Below are 23,233 nucleotides of genomic sequence, written 5' to 3'. Positions count from 1 at the left end.
GACAACTACCTTCTTCTCTTCGCTATATAAACAACACAGTTTCTCTCCGTGTGTTCCGATGTGGGAGGAATAAACAACTTCAGAGTTCAGACATACGAAGCTGTTTGAACGGGATTCAGTCGACTAAGATAAAAGAAGTTAGAAATAGGATGGCTAAAGACGTTTTATTTAGATTTGGTCTGAAGGGTTACAAGAGTCACAAGAAGATGAAAGAGCAACAAGATCGAAGAGTAACAAGATCAAAGAGATAGCCTAAAACCCTAGATCTAGCCGCTCAGTCTGTTCAATGGTCCAAAAGCCCCTTATCTTGTTGCTTCCCCTTCTCTTTTTATAGGACTCCTGCCCCCCTGATGCCCTAATTTCGTACCTCTTTGGACCTTGGTGCGAGGACCGAGTATACGGGCCTGGACAAGGCATCCTCCAAGCCGGGCACTTTTGGTCGACTTACTCGACCGGCTAGAAGTGCTCTAAGGCCAAGCCGATAGGTTTAGCCGCTGAGCCGACCAAATCGATCCGACTTGCTGGATTAGGGCCTGTTATTCGATGGGCCTTGTGGAGGGGTGTAATCCATCTCCTACAATAAGTCCCCCCCCCCCAGTTCACTTGTGAGCGGCATGGCGGTCTCAGTGAATTTGTGGGTCAGGTTTATTCGGATAACAGGTTCTAATACAAAGGACAACCCTTCCCGTTTAGTTATCGATGTGAGCGTTTCTAGTCGCATGACGTCCTGTGAGCGTTTCTAGTCGCATGACATCCTGTGAGCGTCTCTAGTCGCTTCGAGTAATGTTGAGTCGTTGATGCGCGCTTTCGCCTCTCAATCTTTACGATGAGATGCAGTTTACTTGGGCGATACATCGTTTTGGGTGAAAAGGCAGGGACCGGTTTTGTTGGTTAACCAGAGACCGGTTTAATCAGATATCAGGAATCGATGCCAGTTCGACGACCCGGTTGAAAACCGGTTTCAGCGAGAAGCCGAACCGTCGCGAGTAAGTTCTTGGGCATTCAGGCGGCCTTTGAGGCCCATTTGGGCCTTCATAGACCTAATAATTGCGCTCGGAAAGCGTGCCTTTGTCTTTGCTATAAATAGGTCTCTCTCCCTCGCTTCCGTCATTCCTTTCTGCAGATTCAGGTATCTATTTTCTCTCTCTTCTCTCTATTTTTTACTTTCTCTCTCTAGATAGGTTTCTCCTTGCATAGGCTCGTCGGTATCGTTTGGCGGTTATAGTCGCTGGAGCTTTGGGTGCGTTCATTTTGCTGAGAATGGCGTTAGTATCTTCTTCCATTCAGATGAAATTGTCAGATCGCGCGATAGCGTCCTGGACCGACGTAGTTGGGTTTTGGTATAAATCCTCTCGGAATTTAGAACGAACCCACAACGTGTTTCGCAGGGCGTCGATGGCGATACCGTCTGGAATTTCAATCCTCGAGACTACAACTTTGAACTTCTCCATGTAGTCGCGGAGGCTCTGGTCTTTGGTTTGGTTGAGATTCCACAAGCTAGAGGCGGTAGCGCTGCGCTTGGTGAACATAATGTAAGTCTTGAGAAAAGCTGCTGACAAGTCGCGGAAGCTTCCGATGGAGTTTTCTTCTAACTGAGAAAACCAGGTTAGGGCTTGCTCGTGGAGAGTTTCGACGAACAGTTGGCAGTAGCCTGCGTCCCTTTCTTCGTCGGGGAGTCGAGCCCGTGCCATCGCGATGTTGAAAGCCGTCATGTGTTCCACTGGGTCTCCGCCGGGTTTGTACTCGGGTAAGCGCAACTTCTCTATCTTTCCGAGTTGTACACTGGTAAGGGCGCTAGTAAAAGGAGTGCGTGATGTTGCAGCGAGGACGCTCTCGATTTACGGGGCCGCGCTGGTTACTTAATGGATCTTCTCGCTCATTTGTTGAAAGCTGAGTTTGAGCTCAGCGAGCTCGCGTATGGTCGCCAGATCAGAACCTACTGGGGGGTGGTCGGCGAGAAGGGTTTCGTTAGGCTCCGAGTCTTCTGAGATATGGTTGACTCCGGTCGCCGTTGGGTTGGTGTTAAAGAGGCGAAGGCGTATCTGCTGAGGACGGCTTGTTTGGCCATCGGGAGCTGTGAGGGCCGTGACCAAAGCAGCTAATTGGTCGTTGGTCGTCTTTTGAACTTCGTCTTGACGAGCAAGTCGAGCCATGATAGAGCTCATAAAATCTGCGGCGATGGGTGGCGCGGCTTCGGGCGTTGGGGTCGGTTCTCCGCCCGGAGCGCCGAAGGTGGCGTCGTCTTGAACCATGTAGATCTAGAACGTTACTTTAGTCAGCCCCACGGTGGGCGCCAATTGTTTGAACGGGATTCAGTCGACAAAGATGAAAGAAGTCAGAAATGGGATGGCTAAAGACGTTTTATTTAGATTTGGTCTGAATGGTTACAAGAGTCACAAGAAGATGAAAGAGCAACGAGATCGAAGAGTAACAAAATCAAAGAGATAGCCTAAAACCCTAGATCTAGCCGCTCAGTCTGTTCAATGGTCCAAAAGCCCATTCTCTTGTTGCTTCCCCTTCCCTTTTTATAGGACTCCTGCCCCCCTGATGCCCTAATTTCGTACCTCTTTGGGCCTTGGTGCGAGGGGCCGAGTATACGGACCTGGACAAGGTTCCCTCCAAGCCGGGCACTTTTGGTCGACTTACTCGACCGGCTAGATGTGCTCTAAGGCCAAGCCGATAGGTTTAGCCGCTGAGCCGATCAAATCGATCCGACTTGCTGGATTAAGGCCTGTTATTCGATGGGTCTTGTGGAGGGGTGTAATCCATCTCCTACATAAGCTCAAAACATCCATACGTCATCGTTTAGTTTATCTCAATGAACTGAAACAAAAAGGTTTCTTTCTCTCAATCACAATCGCAGTTGCGTACACTCTTTTGGATTTGGTTTGCTAAAAGATATGTTTGATCGGAAAGCTAGAGTCTTTGATTTCAGCTACGGATTTCTTAGAAACTGATTTGGCTGTTACTGGAAGAATACTTTTTCCAAAATGAAACCGAAACCGGTACAAAACCCGGTTGGTTACTCATGGTCGGTCGGTGGTCAGTCGGTTCTTTTCAGCCAACGTTAAAAGTTTCAGAAAGAAACCAAAATGGAGAAAAAATTGATACCAATTTTATCGGTTCAATTCTACGTAAGTCTCGTAGAAAACCCATTTAACCTAAACAAATTTCCAAGTTGGTGAAGATATTATGCAACAAGGGTGTCGAAACAATGATTCAACTTCTGATTTAAGTGGAGTGAAGGTGTTGAAAAAAAAGAAAAAAAGGTGTTGAAAAACAAATATGAGGTATGCATCTAAGGTGTTACAAAAAAAAAAAAAGAGGTATGCATTTAAGCTATCACTACAAGAAAACAGCGGTATTCTGACGGACATTCCGACGGAAAATAAAATCCTCGGAATATCCCGAGGAATTTCCGAGGAAATTCCGAGGAAATATTAATCCGTCAGAATATTCTTATGGAATACCGAGGAAAAATGTATTCCTCGAAAAAAATCGATGAATTCCGAGGATATATTATAGCCGTTAGAGAGCCGTTGGGGGATTTTAAAAATTCCGAGGAAATTCCGACGAACTAGCCGTTTCCGTCGGAATTCCGTCGGTATTTCCTCGGTCTGTCGGCAGAATTTCAACTATAAATATAAGCACCCCTCTTCCTCTTCATTCACTCCATATCTTCATCCTCCCTCTTACTCTCTTTACAAACGAATTTGATTCATAAAAAAACATATCTTCTTCAAATTATTTTCGTTCTTGGATCGATCGACCTCATTTGGATCCGAACACGAGATTGCTTACGGAAGAATACCAACGAGGTATAACCGAATTCATGGGGTTAGTTCACCGACAACCGGAAGCAAAAACAGGTATGTTAAGATGTCCTTGCTCTAATTGTAAAAATAGAAAGGTTATTAAAGAGTGGGATGTTTGGACTCATCTATATTTGAGTGGGTTTACACGAAGTTACAAAATTTGGTATCATCATGGGGAAACTGATTATGAACATGGTAGTACTAGCGAACCTCAGCCAGCGGTTAGATTAAAAGAACCAATTAGAACCGATGTAGATTATGGTGTAGGTACTGAAGAGATGGTAAATTATCATTTTAGAGGGGAAGATTTACCCAATGCACAAGCTAAGAGATTTTATGATATGTTGGATGCTGGAAAGCAACCATTGTACGAAGGTTGCAGAGATGGTCATTCAGCTTTATCATCTGCTACAAGATTGATGGGCATTAAAACAGATTATAATTTGATTGGTATTGAAAATTTGAAGACTAACATAGCCGTGATTCAGTGCAACCTTTAGAAGATATTTCCTCCCTTATTTTTTGATGTTATGGAGCATCTTGTTATTCACCTGGCAAGAGAATTGGAACTTGGTGGTCCTGTGCAGTATAGATGGATGTATCTGTATGAGCGGTATATGTTCCATTTGAAGAAGATGGTGAAAAATTTAAGTAGGGTGGAAGGTTCTATAGTCGCACAGATGATCAATGAAGAAACTTCAAACTTTGCCGAGTACTACTTTCCAGCAGAAGTTCAGACCAAAAACAGAAGACCTGCTCGGCATGATGATAGAGGCGAACGGGCAACATATCATGTTACGGTTCCAGACATTTCACAGACGTTGGACGACTTAGCGGAAAACCAAAGGACCGTCGACTTACTGAGCAGGAGCACAGTAATTTGCAAACAAATTTGCTCACCAACTGCGAAGATGTTCTTCAATATGAGAGGTAAATAAATTAGCTTACAAATTTTTATTTTAACAAGTTGAAATTTAAATCTTAATTAATAACATTATTGTCATCATATGTACAGGATTTTCATGGCAGAAAAGAGGTTCGAATATAGATACGCCACATAGGACGAACTAGAAGAAATGAAGCAGAGAGAATTTTCTGGATGAATGTTTACTTATGTGAGTGCTTTAAACAAATTAAAATATCATTTATCACATATTTATACTAATTAACATTTATTGATATAACATATATATGTGCTATTAATATAGGTGTCTGCTGGTTTGGCCAGAGGTGAAACATTTGACGATTGGATACGCGAGATGGTCGTTGGACCAAAATTTGTTGTGAAGTCATATCCGAGATTTTGTACTCGAGGATATGCATTCACAACTCAGAAGAGGAGACGTTCGAGTACGACTTATGATGCTGGTGTTTGTTCTACATCAGGAGATAATGTATACTACAGACACATACATGAGATTTTGGAAATCAAGTATTTGGGCATGGTTGGATTGCGCTGTACTGTTTTCTATTGTGATTGGCACGACAACACTCTAGATCGAGGTGTGAGAACAGATGCATTTGGTGTTACATCAGTAAATTCTAGGCGAAAGCTGCAATATTATGATCCTTTCATTCTTGCTTTTCAGACCGATCAGGTAATTAAATGTTAATTATTTAAAATGATTAATCATCATGTGTATTAATTTATAATTTTACTAATAATTTTTTAAATGTTACAGGTTTGTTATATCAAGTACCCCCGGGTAAGGAACAGAGATGATCCATGGGTTACTGTTACAAGACTCAACCCGAGAGGCTGAGTTCAGGGAAGTTCTGAGCTGGAAGACCCACTACAACCAAACACATCCGGCAACTTAAGTGCAGCAGAAGATTTAGCTGGAGTTGGCCTTGTAGTCGATTTAATCGACTTCGGAGAGGAAGCCGTCGTTCACGTAGAGGATGAACCAGTGATTGGAGTGTTTCACCAAGATCCAGATTCAGATTCATCTGGTGATGATGACTCGGAAACAGACTAGCATCGACTTTTTTTTTTATTATTGGAATATTCTGACGTAATTCCGAGGAAGATAAGGGTTTCCTCGGAATTCCCTCGGAATATTCCGAGGAAATTCCGAGGAAGTAGGGTTTTTAAACCGAAAACAACGTTTTGTGGTTTGAACAACACTTATATAACTCTTATTAAGTGTCTTAGACTGATTATGAAGTCAAAAATTTGTTCTTTACCCTATAATAAACATTTTTCCGATTATAAGAACGAAATCCCCACAACATAAGAGAAACACTTATACACTTTAATGAACGGTAAAGGGAATACTTACAATTCGTTTTGAAATTTTATTATTTCATGGTTTATGATCATCTATACAATGAGTAAAGTAAAAATGAGTAAAGTAAAAATTGAGTTTTCCACCAAATATGAAAACGAACATATATGTTCGTTTTCATATTTGGTGGAAAACTCATTTTTACTAAAGAAAACACGATTTTATGATTTTAATGCAAAAACGTGATTTTATTGTTTTGCAAGGAAGAGACAATATTACAGTGTTGGCAGGAAAATTTTATTTTACGGTTGAGCATGAAAAACGTGGTATTACGGTTTTCGTGGGAAAAATGTAATTTTTTATGGAAAATTTAGATTTTATGGTCTTGGCAGAAAACCTCAATTTTACTGTTTGGTTTTACAATTTTGGCAAGAAAACATGATTTTATAATTTTGATAGAAACCCATGATTTTCGGTCTCGGCAGGATATATAATTTTTGGTTTTAAATATATATATATAACTAATTAATATAAAATTAGGCATTTTATACTTATACTTGTACTGGCGTATATTTATTTTTTTGGATTTTAAGATGTTAATTTTGCATTCAAACTCTAAATTTTTGCATCTAAAATATCTAAATTTTCCATATGCAGCATTTGGATACATATGCAATATTGTCCAAACTAACATATATGAATATTTGCATCCAACATCAAATATGAACATAACTTTATTCAACTAGTTGAAAAAAGAAATGGAGATCACATGTATGTATTATATTTAGTTTTAAAATTATTAAATATTTTTTAAAATACTTGTTTTTTTTAACATTTTAAAATACTAGTTATAAATTAAACTACCATAAAAAATTGAATTACTCGGATATTTTTTTATCCAAAATATTTAAAATTATATGGATCATTCGAAAGTACTGAATTACCTAAATATTTAAATTTATATGAATTACCCGACATTTATCATAAAATATTATTTGAACCGAGTTTGGTCGGAAACAAGTAAAGAGACGAAACTCGTCGGTGGATTAGTTTCGAATGCGTTTTATTAGATCAGAAAAATGTTTGTTGGTTACAAATGATAAAACGAATGGTGAAACAAGCCGGTGCTTAGAGAGCTAGCTGGGAAAGTACAAGCTGACAAGAATACAAAGCAAATAAAACCTTAATTCTAGCCGCCAATTGTGTATGGTGATGTTTGGATCCCTTTCTTGTTGTCCATTCCACTCTTTATATAGATGGTCTGCATTTCTCTTTCCCCTAGGTCGCATTGTCCTAATGGGCTTTATCTTGTCGAGCTGAGTAACCAGGTCGTTATCTCGAGCCGCTGAGGTGGATGCTTTTAGTCGCTCTTTTTGGTCGGCTTAAAGTAATAACAAGCCAAGCTAATGCATCGTTTTCGAGGCTCGTAGAGCCGAGCTGATTTCTGGATTTGATGGGACAGACATGCTATCTGATGGGCTTTGTGGAGGAATGTAATCCGTCTCATACAAATATATAAAAATCTAATTTTAGAACTCAAAATGCCATATATCTACAACTCTTTCTGATTGGAGGAAACATGGACCCTCAGAAGAAATACTTTGATATGATTAAAAAAAAGATTGTGGAATCATTTTGAGCCGAGCGAGCCAAATAAACTCAAAGAACAACAAAACTTGATGCTTTAAGGTTTGGTAATAACTAATCAGTACCAGTCCACATAATCATGTTCCCATTTCATTTCGACCTGTGGTTAAAACGGTATTTGACTGCAGTGACGTTAAAATATATGATCAAGAGTGTACAAGGACCTGCAAGAAACTCCCAAAGTATGCTTAACATATCACAATGACAAAAAAACAACAAAAAGGTTACTTTAGCGAATCAAAAGAATTGACTCGGGTGAATTCTGTCTAGTCATATACTTATATGTCTTGCAACAATAACTTTAAAGCCATAGCTCAATGTGTTGTGAGAGTAGATAATCACCAAACTATCCTCAAAACTCAATACTCTGAAACTTAAGCGGTTCGATAAGTCTTTAAACTGCAAAGTTCACCGAAATTAAACAATCTACATCACTCTGATCCCATATAGTTTGAGCTTCGAAGGATACAGAGTCACGATAAGAACAAGCAAATATTGTAAAATGATTTTGATCTTCATTCTTCATTTTAGACTGTTCGATCCGATGGTAAATGGATTCTGGGTCGGTGAAGATAGGCAAAAACTGTTAAAGAAATAGAGGTGAAAATTTTTAAAATATGAGAGGGGTTTAAAATAAATAAAAAAAGAGGCCTGTCAGACAGCCATGCGACCACTCCGGAGAGATCAGACCAAGCCGGATAGCGGTCCTCTACAGCGCGGAGAATCCGAAGACAGTCTGTTTGATCGGAAAACGGTAATAAAAGGATGTGGGTTTAACAAAGACGTTTTATTATGGTCGGAGGAGACGTTCAATCGGTTACAAGAGATGTAAAGAGAATGCGACAGAAGAGAAGCCGGCAACTCGAAGAGCTACCGGAAAAGTACAAATAACGGCAAGATGAAGCAAAGGTGAAAACCCTAATCTAGCCGCCAAGTGTTAGTCAGATGATTTCGGATCCCCTTCTCGTTTCTGTTCCTTCCCCTTATATAGTCCTCTGATGTGTCGTTCTTGACCTAGCTTAAGTCGTCTTCGTGGGCCTTCCTTATTGGGCCGAGAGGCCCGCATCCATCCGAGCGGTCGCTGAGCCGGATGCCTCTTGGTCGGCGTCGCTCGACTCGAGATACTGTAGAGACAAGCCGAGTAACCAACCGAATTAAGCCGATTATTCGAGCCATCGCTTTCCTTGGTCTGGGCCAGGCCTTCTATTCTTTGGGCCTTGCGGGATGATTAAATCCATCCTCTACAGTAAGTCCCCCCAGTCCATCGGTGAGCGGAGAGTCGACAAGCTCATGATGGATTCTGGAACTCGAAGGTTCGAAAGAATAGTAGTCCTGTCGGGAGTTTGAAACGATGGGTTGACGAGTCGCGGGAAGGCTGCGGTAGTGCCTTCTCTCGGGGTCGTTGAGTCTCAGGCTCTCAGATTTTGATCGGCAAATCCCGGCTAATTCACCGGTTTAATCGATCTTAGGATAACCGTTTGGTTAATTAAGATAAGAAGCCGGAAAGTCGCGGGAGTCGATGGGGTTTTTTGGGGGAAATTCGAGGCCCGTTTAGGCCCATTTAGGTTTAATAATGACACCTCGAACCTTTCCTCTTTTTCCCTTCACGAGTGTCTCGGGGAGTTGAAACGCCGCGAGGGTCCGCTGGATATTTAGGGGGAATTTCGAGGCCCATTTAGGCCCGAATAGACCTAATGATGATGCCTCGAACTCCTCCCTCTCTTCTCCTTATAAATACGTGGATCCCCTTTCATTTCTTCAAGTTTCCTCCGCGATCAAAGGTACTTTCTCTCTCCTTCCTTTATCTCTCTAAGTGTTGTAACCTTCATTCGACGCGATCTCCACTATGTCATCGGTTCCGAGATTATCGAGGCAACAAAAAGGGAAATCGGTCGCGGCGACATCGACGCCGGCAAGGAATCCCGACGGAGGTCGTCTCGGGGATCTGGAATCTGCCCACCATGCGGCGATGATGGACACCGCCAATTTATCTCGTTCCCAAAGGCTTCTGGTCGCAGATGCTACGAGGCTTGCGAGGGAAGGGAATGAGAACGTCGCTGTTAGCGACGCGACGGATTGCGCGAGAGACGGGCAGAGCGGGGCGACGCCTGTCGACTCGGTTACTTTGAGAGCTCGCCCTATGGAGGGCGATCCTCCTGAGAATGACGATCCCGAAGCTGAGTTAGTCCCAACGACCTTCTATCCTGACGGGATTTTCGAGGAGCTTCCGAGGCTTCTACCCAACTTGCTTCGCCCTGCCTTCGTGGCTGGTCAAGACTGGGAGGGTGTAGAAGAGACTAAATCTACCCCGAGGAGCGTGAAGAAGGTTCTTCGATCCAAGGGCGCTACGGGCGTAACTTTCCTTATCCCCACGAAAGAGCAGAGACCTTGGTCTCCTCCGATCGGATATCAGACGGTATACGAGTCTTACTTCCAGGAGGACACTCGCTGTTGGTTCCCGATCCCGCGACTGATCACTGCGTACGCTAGGCGGCGAGACATCGCGATTAGCCAACTGTTGAACGGCTCGTTGCGACTGGCCGTCACCTTATCGATTTTAGCGGAGCAGATCGATATGCCGATGAGCGTCAGATCTTTCGAGGAGATGACCTCGATAACCGATATGAAGGACGGAACCTACTCGGTGAAAATGCGACCAAACTGTAATGTATGCGCCGGTCATCCGAACAAGACGCAGAATTGGCAGCGCTCTTACTTCTTTCTTAAATCCGACGTCTCGGCTTTCGAGGAGCCTCCTCAGGAGGACTATCGGGTTCTTTGGAATCGATCCTGTGGTAGAGTACCTTGTCGCGAACTACGTCTGACTTTGTTGTTCCTAATGAGATTCTCCTTTTCTTTTGTTCGCAGTTGGCCATCCTACGTCCCCCGTCTATCCCGAAGATTTCTTGAAGAGCGTTCAAGCCGTCGCTTTGCTTAGAATCTACCGTTGGTCTGAGATCACCGTCGAGAAGACCTACGAGCTTAAAGATCGGATTGCTCGAAGTGCGTTCTCTCGCCGTTTCTTGTATATATTTTTTTTTGGCCGTATGGCTTGCTTGTCGCGTGCTAACCTCTCTGCCTTGTGTTTTCAGGAGGGTGGAGGTCAGATCTTCCAACAGTTCTTCCTATTCGCGCGAAGAGGCTGGAAATTTTTCCGAGAGATATCCAGAAACAAGTCAACGAGGCAAAGAGAATGGGAACTCTTCCAGACTTGAGCGCGATGCTTGCCGTTCAACTAGGACTGACTAGCGGGGGCGGGCCCTCGACGGCTGTCCCTCGCGCTAGCGAGGTTCCTCCTTCCGGTGCTGCGACTGCGAAGAAAAGTAGGAAGAGGAAGAGGGGTGTCTCGGAAGCCGAGGAGAACGCCGAGGAGGCGAGCGGCGTCCCCCCTTCCGGTGATCTTCAGAAGAAGAAGAAGAAGAGGAAGAAGACCAAGAGGTCTGTTGAGGCTCAATCGGAGGGCCCCGAGGAGCCGACTGGTACTGAGGAGGAAGACGAAGAAACTCGGCCTGAAGAGGAGGTTTCTGAGGCCGAAGTCTCGAGAGAGCGAGATGATGCGAGGGAAGCAGATGGATCTGAGGCTTCCCTTAACGCCGCCATCCCGGACGGTTCCGACGAAGATAGTGGTGAGTCGCCGCTTTTGGTGAGAAGGCACAACGACGAGATCGACGATGACGTGCGATCTCCTGTTCTGACGCTTCCTAGCGAGGAGACTCCGGCTATCACTGGGGCGGGGGCCGTTCAGACCGGCACGTCTCCTCGCGGCTCTGCTATCTTGAGGAGGGCTCCCGGGATTAACTTTCCGGATAAGGTCTCTTTCCACTACGAGGGGCCGGCCCCTCTGGCGTACGTTCCCGAGAAGTGCGGGGAGCTTCTTCGTCAGCTTAGAGGGAGGGCAAAATCCCTTCCTGCCGTGAGGGACCTCATCTTCGGGGATGAATACGAGGAGGCTGCGAGGGCAAAGCTGCTGGTAAACACTTCGACCTCTTCCCCTTCTTGTTGCATTACTTGTTGTCTCTTTCTCTTTCTCTTATGATTTTTATCTTCTTGTTCGTCTAGGGAGACGGCGCGATGAACGTCGTGATTGATAAGTACGACACTGCCCTGAAAGGAGTCTCGACTGAACTTGAGCTGGCCAAGAAGGAACACGCGGAGAAGGAGGAAGCTTCTGCTCGTCAGCTGAGTACATCAAAGGCTAACGTCGAGAGGCTCAACGGGATGGTCACTCGTGCGATGGCTCGAAGGGACGAACTCAAGGCCGACTTGGTGGCATCTCGCGGGATTATCCATGAACTCGAGCAGAAGAACGCTGAGCTCGAGGGCGAGAAAGCTTCGCTCGCTGCATCTCATGAAAGAGAGATGAAGCGCCTTAGAGATTCCAGGATCTTGGAAGTGACAAAGGAACGAGGAAGGGTTGAGGCCGAGATGTCTGCAAAGGCTAACCGTCGCTTCGCCAGGATTCGCTCCCGAGAGGAACGTCGAAGCCTTTACGACAAGGCTCGGTTGCTTCATAGCCAAGCTTTTGGGACCAGAAAATGCCTCGAAGCCTTGAAGAGGGCTGGGAGCGACATCCTGCAAGCCACGATCGATCTTTTCGCGGAGCAAGAGAAAAAATACGAGCAGGAGGCCGAGGAGCTCGAGGTTGGTGAGATACCCGAGGTGGATCTCACGCTTTCTCCTCTTATATTGGATTCCCAGTTTGTGGATGCTCGTATTTTGGCGAGTCTTGATCCCTACGGGTCCAATGTCGGTCTGATCGACCCAGAGACCGCAGCAAATCTTGTTACTCCGCCCTCTGATCCAATCGACGGGCGCCGCGACGAGCCGACGCCTTTTGTAGAGGGTTCTTCGGCTGCGTTTGAGGGGGAGACGCCTAATCGGGGGACCAATGCTGCTGAAGACGGTGGTCCTGTCCTCGTGCTCTCGGATACTTCGGCTGAAGGGTCTCGTCGAGGTAATGAGGAGGTTGCTCGCGAGTCGAGTGTCAGGGCTTCGGAGCTTTCTGCCCTCAACGATCGTGAGAGCGACCGAGAGGATTAGCGTCTCTTGTATGTTGTTTTCTTTTGAGTCTTATATGACTCATTGTTGTAGTTTTTTTTTTGAACCTTTGCCCTCGAGGCTTTTGTTTTGCTGTTTTCTCGCTATCTCGAACTCTTTTGGTGATTTGGACTGATTTACTTTAGATTTGTCTATCAAAATCGTGACTTCTCAAGATTTGAAGTGACTCTGCTTGTTCGGTGTAAATGTTGTTCGAGATGTCGAATCATTATAATTTTAAACTTGTTATGACTTTGTCTCGATTGACCTCTTTGAGTCGCGACCGTTTGCCATTTTGAGTTTAAATTGTTAATTAAGAGTTTTCGACTTTGACGGTTCCGAGTCGATCCCAATGTAATTTTCAAGCGTTTGGTTGGCCAGACCTTACTTAGTTAATTATAGGATGAATCGGAGTCATTGTCTCGGCCGTGTTGGTTTAGGTCGCAACGCGGTCGATCCCGTGAATACATGTCTGATCAGGACGTATTCAATCGTGGGATGCGAGTGCCGATACGTTTGTTCGAGGAGCCGGGGCGTGCTCGAGTAGGCATCGCTTAAGTGATCGTCTGCTTCGGAGATCGATTCCTCGGGGAGGTTTTTTATATATTTTTTTTATTTCGGCTGGACCCTTTTTCTTTGGGCTGCCTACGTATCCCTTTGCGGGAATCAAGCCATTCGTAGTTCTTAGATTGCGAGTGAAAGTGGCCTTTGTGGCGCATTCACTCGATTTTTTTTTTTTTTTTTTTTTTTTTTTTTTTTTTTGGGGTAAAAGCGGCCTTTATGGCGCTTTTACTCGATTAGTAGATTGCGAGTGAAAGTGGCCTTTGTGGCGCATTCACTCGGGTTTGTGTTTCCAGGCTAAGGGTGGAAAAGGCGGAGATGTTTGGAGTTCCAGGCTCTCGGTACTGCTTCGCCTGTCGAAGTCTCGAGGCGGTATACTCCTGGTTTGATGACTTCGACTATCTTGTATGGTCCCTCCCAGTTGGCTCCGAGCTTGCCGGCCTTCCACTCCTTAGTGTTTTCGAAGACCTTTCTTAAGACGAGGTTGCCCATTTCGAGAGGGCGCGACTTGACCTTTTTGTTGTAATAGCTCTCGATTTGATGCTGGTAATTCTGGATGCGGAGTAGCGCTTGGTCGCGCTTTTCCTCGATATCGTCGAGTGCATCTAGGAGCATGTCGCGGTTGATTTCAGCGTTCTGTGGCATTCGCGACCGGCGTAGGCTCGTCACGTTCACTTCTGCGGGAGCCATCGCCTCGATGCCGTAGGCCATTGAGAAGGGCGTAGTTTTCGTCGCTCCGCGAGGAGTGGTTCTATGGGACCACAGGACACCATCTAGTTCGTCTGCCCAGCATCCTTTCTTTAAGTCGAGTCGTTTCTTCAGACCGTCGATGATGGTCTTGTTCGTCGATTCGGCTTGACCATTACTTTGCGGGTTTCTCGGCGTCGACATGTTGAGTCGTATGCGCCATCTGTCGCAGAAGCCCTTGAAGTGATGCGAGATGAATTGCGAACCATTGTCCGTGATTATCTCGTATGGGAGCCCGTGTCGGCAGATTATGTTCTTCCAGACGAAGTGTTGTACCTCCTTGTCGGTTATGCTGGCATAGGCTTCGGCTTCAACCCATTTGGTGAAGTAGTCAGTGAGGACCAGGATGAACTTCTTTTGTCGAGATGCCGGCATTGGACCAATGATGTCCATTCCCCATCTCATAAATGGATATGGAGCAGTCAAGGTGTGGAGAAACTCCGTTGGGCTGTGTATGGTTTTGGCGTGGCGCTGGCACTTATCGCACTTGCGCGCGTATGTCTCGCAATCGGCATTCATGGTTGGCCAGTAGAATCCGAGGTTTTTAACTTTTAGTGCGAGAGCTCGCCCGCCCGAGTGGTTGCCTGCTGCTCCTTTTGACCTGGTCGTGTAACTTGCTTCCCAGAGCGGCGAGGGCGTCGGCACAAACATTTTCTCCGCGAGGAACCTTCGTGAGTTCGAAGAACTCGAAGTCTCGCGTGAGGTCTTGGACGAGTTTGAGGTAGGCGTCCATCCTGTCGTTGCGGACGTCGTAATCACCGAGGTACTGGCTTACGACGAGTTGAGAATCGCAGTAAGCGCTGATTCGCTTTGCTTTCACCGCCTTGGCGAGACGGAGCCCCGCGACGAGGGATTCGTACTCAGCTTCGTTGTTTGATGCCGCGAAGCCGAAGCTGAACGACTGCCGGATTAGTTCTCCTGTTGGTGATTGCAATTGCACTCCTGCTCCTGATCCTTTACTCGTGGATGACCCGTCGACGTGGAGGATCCAGTTTACGTTTGGTAGGATGAGGTCTTGTTCCAGCTCTGGCGTCAATTCGATCAAGAAGTCGGCAAGGACTTGTGACTTTGCTGCTGTTCGATTTTTGTAAACGATATCATGTTCGCTTAGCTCCATCGCCCATTTGGTCAACCGTCCCGATTGGTTGGTATTCTGCAGAACCGTTCTGAGTGGTTGGTTGGACAGTACTTCGATCGTGTGCGACTGGAAGTAGGGTCGCAATTTTCTTGCCGAGGTGACGACGGCCAGGGCCATTTTTTCTAGTGTTGGATATCTCGTCTCGGGCTCTGTCATTCTTTTACTTGTGTAAAAGATTGGTTTTTGTTCTCCCCTGTCTTCTCGAATTAATACGCTGCTGACGGCGGAGGATGTAACGGCGATGTAGAGAGACAGTGTGTCGCCGGCTTCTGGCTTTGATAGAACGGGTGGGGTCGTGAGATAATGCTTGAGTTGATTGAACGCCTCCTCGCATTTTTCATCCCAGAGGAACCTTTTGTTTCCCCTTAGTAGCTCGTAGAAGGGAAGACACTTGTCGGTCGATCGCGAGATGAACCTGTTGAGAGCTGCGATGCGTCCCGTTAGTCGCTGCACTTCGCGGCTGTTTTTCGGGCCTGGAAGGTCGAGAATCGCTGAGATCTGCTTGGGGTTGGCTTCTATTCCTCGCTGAGTAACGATGTAGCCGAGGAATTCTCCGGAAGTGACACCGAAGGTACATTTGGCCGGGTTGAGCTTCATCCCATAGTCGTTCAAGATCTTGAAGCAGTCGCGCAAGTTATTGAGGTGGTCGTCGGCCTTGAGTGATTTGACTAGCATATCGTCGATATACACTTCCATGGTATTGCCAAGTTGGTCAGCGAACATTCGATTAACGAGTCGCTGGTAGGTCGCACCGGCGTTCTTTAGCCCGAAGGGCATCACCTTGTAGCAATAGGTCCCTCTGTCGGTGATGAATGCCGTCTTCTCGCGATCGTCGGGATGCATCAGGATCTGGTTGTAGCCTGAGAAAGCGTCCATGAAGGTTAAGAGTTCGTTGCCAGCGGTTGACTCGACGAGACGATCGATGTGAGGGAGTGGGTAACTATCCTTTGGGCACGCCTTGTTGAGGTCCGTGAAATCGACGCATATGCGCCATTTGCCGTTCTTCTTCTTGACGACGACCGGGTTGGCTAACCACTCGGGGTATCGGACTTCTGTAATAAAACCCGCGTCGAGGAGCCTGTCGACTTCGTCGTTCACTGCTTTAGATCTTTCCGGACCGAGTTTGCGTCGCTTCTGTCGGATGGGTTTGAACGTGGGGTCGACGTGCAGTTCATGGGATGTAACTGCGGGGTCGATCCCCTTCATGTCGGAGGTCTTCCAGGCGAACGTTGAAGCGTTGTCTTTGATGAAAGAGATGATCTTTGAACATAAGTCGTCGGACAGGTATACGCCCACTCGGATGATTTTTGTTAGGTCGGATTCATCAATTGCGACTTCTCGAACTTCCTCTTTCTGGGGGTATATCTTGTGGAGTGGTTTGCTGACGGAGTTGACGAGGGAAGCCTGTTGCTGCATCTTTACAGTTGCAATCAGCAGTTCTCTCGCGGCTTGTTGATCTCCCCGTATCGTCTGTGTTTTTCCGTCTTTGCCGGGAAACTTGACGCATTGATGGTACGTCGAGGGAACGGCTTTCATGGAATGCAACCATGGTGTTCCGAGGATGGCATTGTATGGTGCTTTGGCTCGGATGACGGAGAACTTGACGGTACGGGTTATACCACCTGCGTATACTGGGAGACGAATTGTTCCGATCATTTGCTCCGAGGCTCCGTTGAAGCCGGTGAGTGTGCGAGAGGAAGGCTTCATATCTCTTAAATCGACTCCCATTTTATCGAGGGTATCCACATGCCGAAAAAGTGATCTGGTGATCATTTTCGACTGGAAGTGGCCACTTCTTGGAAGTGGTGGCTTGTCGCTTATAGTCTTTGACGGCTCGAACTGAATCGCCGCAAGGAGGCGATCCTCCCATTATGACGCTAATGTTTGGCGTGCGGGTAGCTCGCAATGATTCGAGTTGCTTCCTTAAATCGTCGGTTGTGTTCTCGAACTGAGGAGCTTCCGCGGGCTTTTTCTTTTTTGACTCGAGACGTCGTCGCAGATCGGACTTCTTCGAACGGTTTAGTTGGATTCGCAGGTCATCGGCCTTTGAATTGAGCTGGTCGCGAAGGTCGCCGTCTTCACCTATTCTCCTGGCGCTAAATTTTGAGATGGTTGTGCGGAGGTCGGCGCTTCCCACGTGTTCGTTTGTAGCGCTCTTTCGCTTCAATAGTGCGCGCAGGTCTTTATCTGTTGTCGGGGAAGTGAGAGATTGCTCGACTTTGCTGTTCAGTTTGTCGCGTAAATCTGATTGCATTGTCGAGGAGTCGTCGTCAGAAGAGTCACAAGGGCGAGAGAGTATGACTTCCACTCGTCGCCGGCGACGCGGATGTTCGTCTTCTGATGAGTCGTTGGCGGGGCCGACGTTGTTGACAGTAGTGCGCTCAGGGCTCGCTCTTTCCTCGCTAGGGGCCGTGTTCTGCTGAGACTTCTGTGCCTTCTTCTCCTTGTTCTTACTCCAACTTTTGGTGTTTTTCGGTGTCGTTGGAGAGGTGGGCATTTGAATTGTCCCGTTGGTAATTCCGTCGAAAAATTGCCCGATGAGGACTTTGCACTCTTTCGTATCATGGGAATCCCTTTTGTGGTAGAGGCACCATTTCTTTGGCTCCTCAGAGTTTGAACTCGCTGGTTCGGACGACTTTGTTTGCTTCGAGGCGGAGTCTCGATCCCAGTGGTTCCAGGCTTTCTCTCGAGTGACGGCTGCTGTCTTTGGCGATTCCTCGTCGTCGACCGAGCTAACGTAGCCTCGCTTCTGAGTGGTGTTTCCACCGGAGGAGTGCTGGCGGGGCTCAGGGCGGGTGTCGTTTGTTCGGGCGGGTCGCTGTTTCGCTGCTGCTTCTTTTGCAAACTTTGCTCTTGTGTCTTCTTCCATGCGGATGAAGTTGTTTGAGCGAGCGATGGCGTCAGACACAGATTTCGTCGGGTATCGGTAGAGATCCTGACGGAATGTGGAGTCAACGTGCAAGGTATTCATCAGAGACTCGACAGCGATAGGATCAGGAATATCAACTTTCGAGACGATAGCCTTGAACTTTTCCATGAAGTCGCGGAGGCTTTGGCCGCTGGTATGAGTGAGGTTCCACAGGTCGGACACGGTCGTTTCTTGGTTGGTGAACATGATATAATTCTTCAGGAAGGCCGTCGAGAGGTCGTGGAAACAATCGACGGAGTTTTCTCTGAGGCCTGTGAACCAAGTAAGGGCCGGTCCCTCTAGGGTTTCGACAAAGAGTTGGCAAAAGCCGGCGTCTTTGTCTTCGTCGGTCAGATTTGCGCGTCGCATCGCTATGTTGAAGGACGTAACATGAGTAGAAGGGTCGGAGAGACCCTTGAAGGTTGGAAGACGAAGTTTCTCCATCTTCTGGAGCCGTACGCCGGTGACCCTTTGCGTGAAGGGTGTGCGAAGAGATTCCGCGAGTACGTGCTCGATTTGGGGCGCCGAGGTCGTCACCTGGTGGATCTTTGAGTTGATGTCGAGGACCGACTGTTTCAACGCGGCTAGCTCGCTTGCGGTGTCTGCGTTGATGTCGTTACCGGCGCTCTGGTTGCTGTTACCGATGCTCTGGTAATTGTTATCCCGCGCAGGTGCTATGTTGGTGGTTCGTTCAGTGGCGAACAGGTGTCGACGGTACTGCGCCGTTGAAGCTTCGGCGTTTGCAGCGATAGGGGCGAGTATTTTTGCTATCGCTGTGATTTGGTCGACCGCCGCCTTCTGCGCCGCTTCTTGCAGGGCGAGGCGTGCCAGGATGGTTTCCATGGACGCAGGAGGGGGTAGCGGAGTTACTGGTGTAGGCGTAGGTGTTACCTCGGGAGCCGGCATCACCTCGAGGGCTTCGCGCTCCTCGCCAGACGAAGAACTGTCGTTGCTGACAACCATAGTACTAACGTTACTTTGCTAAAAAGGCCCCACGGTGGGCGCCAACTGTTTGATCGGAAAACGGTAATAAAAGGATGTGGGTTTAACAAAGACGTTTTATTATGGTCGGAGGAGACGTTCAATCGGTTACAAGAGATGTAAAGAGAATGCGACAGAAGAGAAGCCGGCAACTCGAAGAGCTACCGGAAAAGTACAAATAACGGCAAGATGAAGCAAAGGTGAAAACCCTAATCTAGCCGCCAAGTGTTAGTCAGATGATTTCGGATCCCCTTCTCGTTTCTGTTCCTTCCCCTTATATAGTCCTCTGATGTGTCGTTCTTGACCTAGCTTAAGTCGTCTTCGTGGGCCTTCCTTATTGGGCCGAGAGGCCCGCATCCATCCGAGCGGTCGCTGAGCCGGATGCCTCTTGGTCGGCGTCGCTCGACTCGAGATACTGTAGAGACAAGCCGAGTAACCAACCGAATTAAGCCGATTATTCGAGCCATCGCTTTCCTTGGTCTGGGCCAGGCCTTCTATTCTTTGGGCCTTGCGGGATGATTAAATCCATCCTCTACACAGTCCTAACCGTTAATCACACTCAGATCGCACGGGTATGATTCATCAACCAGGTTTTGGGGGCCTGTCTCCTTAGAAATCAAGGATACAGAGGTACGAGCCTATAGAACAGATCCTGTTCAAGTAAGGTCGTGACCTCTCTCTTCTTCTCTTCGCTATATAAACATTACGGCTTGCTTGTAAACCAGCGATGTGGGAGGAAATAAATAACTTCACATATCCAATACTCCGCCGTATTTAAACTCAACGCATTAATGCCTTATACGTCATCCTTTAGTTTTTATCTTAATGTATTGCAAGCCGTTTTCTCTTTTCAGCCGTGCTTCGTAAATCCATCACATGAGATAGGTAAGGTTGGTTCTTCTGCGTCTTCGTTTCACTTCTCTCAATCGAACTAAAGGGAAAAAAGGGTGATGTACGTTCTTACTCAGGTGAAAGTGTTCATAATGTGTGAATTTAACAGAGAACCTGGCGAAACACTAGTTGATTGTGAAATGATTGATCTAATTTAATGGGTTTCTATGTGGATGATTGAGGTGGAGGATGCTTTTAGGAAGCACTTCCCTCTTCCATCTCTAGACTATCTCAATCTCCCTGACCTCCTGGGAAAGCTAGAGACACCGTTGTAAATAACTTAATGTATAGGACTTGTTGGTTTAGACAAGTTTGTCCTGTTATGCCATGACAGGCTTGATCAAATCATGTTCATGGAGAGTACAATTTCTCTCAAACCTGTAAAAACTTATCGTATTAAATATAATCAGTATTTCTCTTTAATCTCTGTTCTACAAGTTTGATACAGTAAAACGTATCATCTAGTTACTCGGCTTCTTATAGCCAACGTTCAATTCAGAAAGAAACCAAATTGGAGCAAGAAATTTATATCGTTCTGAATTTAACGGTTCAATTCTACATAAGCTCGTAGAAAACCGAAACAAAGTTTCAATTTGGTGAACCTAGTTAGACTCAAACGAACTGATGCAACATGAACATTTCAATGTTCTTAGTATTGAAATCAAGGAGAAGATTTGATGCAAAACCCAAAACCGAACTAAACCGGAACCATGCCAGTAGAGAACTAAAGTACTAAACCAATCAATCTTCTTTCAGGAGAGGTTAGCGATAACACGTTCACATTTATCTTCCAATATCTTGACAGCTTCAGTGAAGAGAACATCCGGAGGCAATGATCCAGTAGACTCAATCTTAACTGAAACAAACATACACAAACTCAATCACATTTTTCTTTCAGACAGATCATGAAATGAAGAGCATTTTTTTTTTGCTTACATATAAAATGGTTCTTGACACGTCGAAGAGACACATTCTCTATCCATTCTTTTTCTTCTACTCCTTTGTTTACTTCCTCTCCATAATTTTGCCTCACGCATTGCCTACACAACGTGCAATCACGTGGCCGTGCTACTGTTGCCCTCTTCCTACCTGTGTTCCATTTCCGCAAAGTCAGTTAGGATAATCCAACAGCAGAGAGTGAGAGATAGTGGTTGCAGCCAAAGTCATCATCCTCTCCTATTGTTTAAAGGAAGGATTTTACTTTTACCATTGCCCATGTCTTCAATGTCAAAAACATTCTCCGGGCAGGCTTTTACTAGTCGTTCAGCATCTTCATCCTCAACTTCCCCTAGTAGAATAACCTACAAGATATTACCAAACAAGAATCATTACAAGAAAAGACTAGGATCAGGAGGCAAGACTGAATGAAGCTGAAGTTATAAATTTGTCACCTCAGGAAGCATTCGATACCAAGCCGTGGCTACCGGTGACCACTTTGCATGTGTTTTACCAATGCCCTTAACCGCATGAGCCTCCAGCTCAATCTCCTACATAAAGTTTTACAAGTGTTTGATTCATCTCTCATTGCAAGTAAATTCCTAAAGATATATAAAACAGTACCTGACCAGGGCCGAGCTTTGCGATCAGTATGTCAGGATAGCTCGGAGTGATAGGATTATCAGCGAATTCCGGGAAGGACTCTTTTTGGCTGCGGCTGAAGGAAGTGTAAGTTTTTGGCTTTGAGTTCGAATCTCCTGATTCTTTAACCAACGCACTTCCATTAGGTAACCAAATCAACTGCTCCGTCAAAACTACAAGAAAAGATTCATGAGAAGCTACCAATTATGAACCTTTCTGATAGAAAACAATATTACCTTTCTTACGTCCTTCACCTTTTGCACATTTCGCATGGAGTTTGAAGACAATGGTGTTCTTTTCATTTGGCTGGTCGTTCTCTACGGACACAGAGATAAAGTAATTAAACAAATATAATTGCTTACAAATAAAGAATCAAATGCCACATAATGTCTGTCGTACCAGATAAGTACTCGAAGAGCTTGGGGTCTGCAGCAATAGGAACAAGACCCATCCTCTGAGCAAGAACTTCATCTTGAACAATAGATGTGTTGTTTGCTATAAACACTTTTTCAAAAGCCATCGTAGGAAGCTGCAGCAAGAACAAAAGGAAACACCTTAAAAACAAAAAAAAGACTAAAGAATCAAAGATCCAGAGAGGTTAATTTTGACAGAGAGACCTCAGCTAGAAGGATCCTTCTGAAGGCATTGGCGATTGCTGCATCTATACCGATCATATCAAATGTCAATTCCATGCCATCTTTTGAAATTTCAATGACATCAACTTTGAAATTCTCAGAGAAGTTTTCAAGTTTCACACTGTTGTCCACTCCCACGGCGTTATAGGCACCCGAGTAACTGACACTCGCCGTCTACGGGAACACGCACACAAAGATTAAAGAGAGACCAAACCCAACTCAATGAAAGAAAAAAGCAAAGCTTTTTGAAAGTAAAGTAAAAAGAGAGAGAGAGACATGAATAGGAGCGTCGTTTTTACAGAGGACACGAGTTCGCTGGAGTTGCAGATGCGGAGGAAGTCCGGTAGGGATGTCGGGGTGATCCATTATGTTGAAATTCTTGGCGAATATCTTGTCTTCTTCGCTCACTATCCTCTTTTCTCCTTTGGTAGTCATCTGTTCTGAGAGTGTGCAATTCCGAAGTTTTAGGGTTTCAATGAGGAGTGGGAGATGAATTTGCGGCTTCTAGATGCCTTCTTCTAGTCTGAGTTCTGACCAATCTCTTGTTTTTTATAATTCTTCGGCTCTTCTTTATTTGTTTTCCCGTTTCTCACCAACAACAAAAAAAACAGTAGGCAAAACTCGAAAAAGGTTAAAACGGCGGCCTGTGAGATGAGAATCGAAGAGCGACAAAGGAGGGGGAAGAAGTTAGCTAGGTTTATCGACACGTGTGTAATCCTTTTGAAGGAGGGTTCTCGTGTTCGTTTTTTTCCTTCTTCTTGTTGAAATAATTCTATTTTGTTATAAACCAAGTGGTGATGACCAGGCCCAAACCGTCCGGTCCATTCGCTAATGACTTAGGCGAATGAGAGTTTACATTTATCTATACTTGATGTTTATCATTTTCCATATGTATTTAGGATAAGTACTATTTCCTATTCCTATTAGAAATATGATTTCTTTTTCTCTTATGACAGTCTAAATAAGACGATCTAATACTTGTATAAATATAGACCTCTCGTCATGAGTAATAATAAGCTTTCACAGCATCTCTTTTATAACACGTTATCAGCACGATAGCCTCTAAC

At 45.6% G+C, this 23,233-nt stretch overlaps 2 protein-coding genes and 1 pseudogene across 2 annotated transcripts; 1 reads left to right on the top strand and 2 right to left on the bottom strand.

Annotated features, from left to right (window-relative positions):
• The first annotated feature begins 10,873 nt into the window (after positions 1–10,873).
• Positions 10,874–12,853, top strand: LOC125580967 (meiosis-specific protein ASY2-like). The gene is made up of 2 exons (XM_048746298.1): positions 10,874–11,660; positions 11,750–12,853. Exons 1-2 carry the CDS (start codon positions 10,884–10,886, stop codon positions 12,728–12,730), a joined length of 1,758 nt encoding a protein of 585 aa, XP_048602255.1. The 5' UTR covers positions 10,874–10,883; the 3' UTR covers positions 12,731–12,853.
• A 6,686-nt stretch (positions 12,854–19,539) lies between these two features.
• LOC125581209 lies at positions 19,540–19,732 on the bottom strand (annotated as a pseudogene).
• Positions 19,733–20,464: 732 nt separating this feature from the next.
• Positions 20,465–22,897, bottom strand: LOC106435010 (DNA-directed RNA polymerases I and III subunit rpac1). The gene is made up of 9 exons (XM_013875868.3): positions 22,443–22,897; positions 22,149–22,340; positions 21,931–22,060; positions 21,768–21,848; positions 21,514–21,704; positions 21,345–21,440; positions 21,161–21,254; positions 20,890–21,042; positions 20,465–20,809 (listed from the first exon to the last, which is right to left on the bottom strand). Exons 1-9 carry the CDS (start codon positions 22,599–22,601, stop codon positions 20,706–20,708), a joined length of 1,200 nt encoding a protein of 399 aa, XP_013731322.1. The 5' UTR covers positions 22,602–22,897; the 3' UTR covers positions 20,465–20,705.
• Positions 22,898–23,233: the final 336 nt, after the last annotated feature.

The sequence above is a fragment of the Brassica napus genome, chromosome C1 (assembly GCF_020379485.1).
Source record: "Brassica napus cultivar Da-Ae chromosome C1, Da-Ae, whole genome shotgun sequence".
NCBI classification, from domain to species: Eukaryota; Viridiplantae; Streptophyta; class Magnoliopsida; order Brassicales; family Brassicaceae; genus Brassica; species Brassica napus.
Note: the sequence above shows the minus strand (reverse complement) of the source record. Positions and strands in the feature narration are given on the sequence as shown.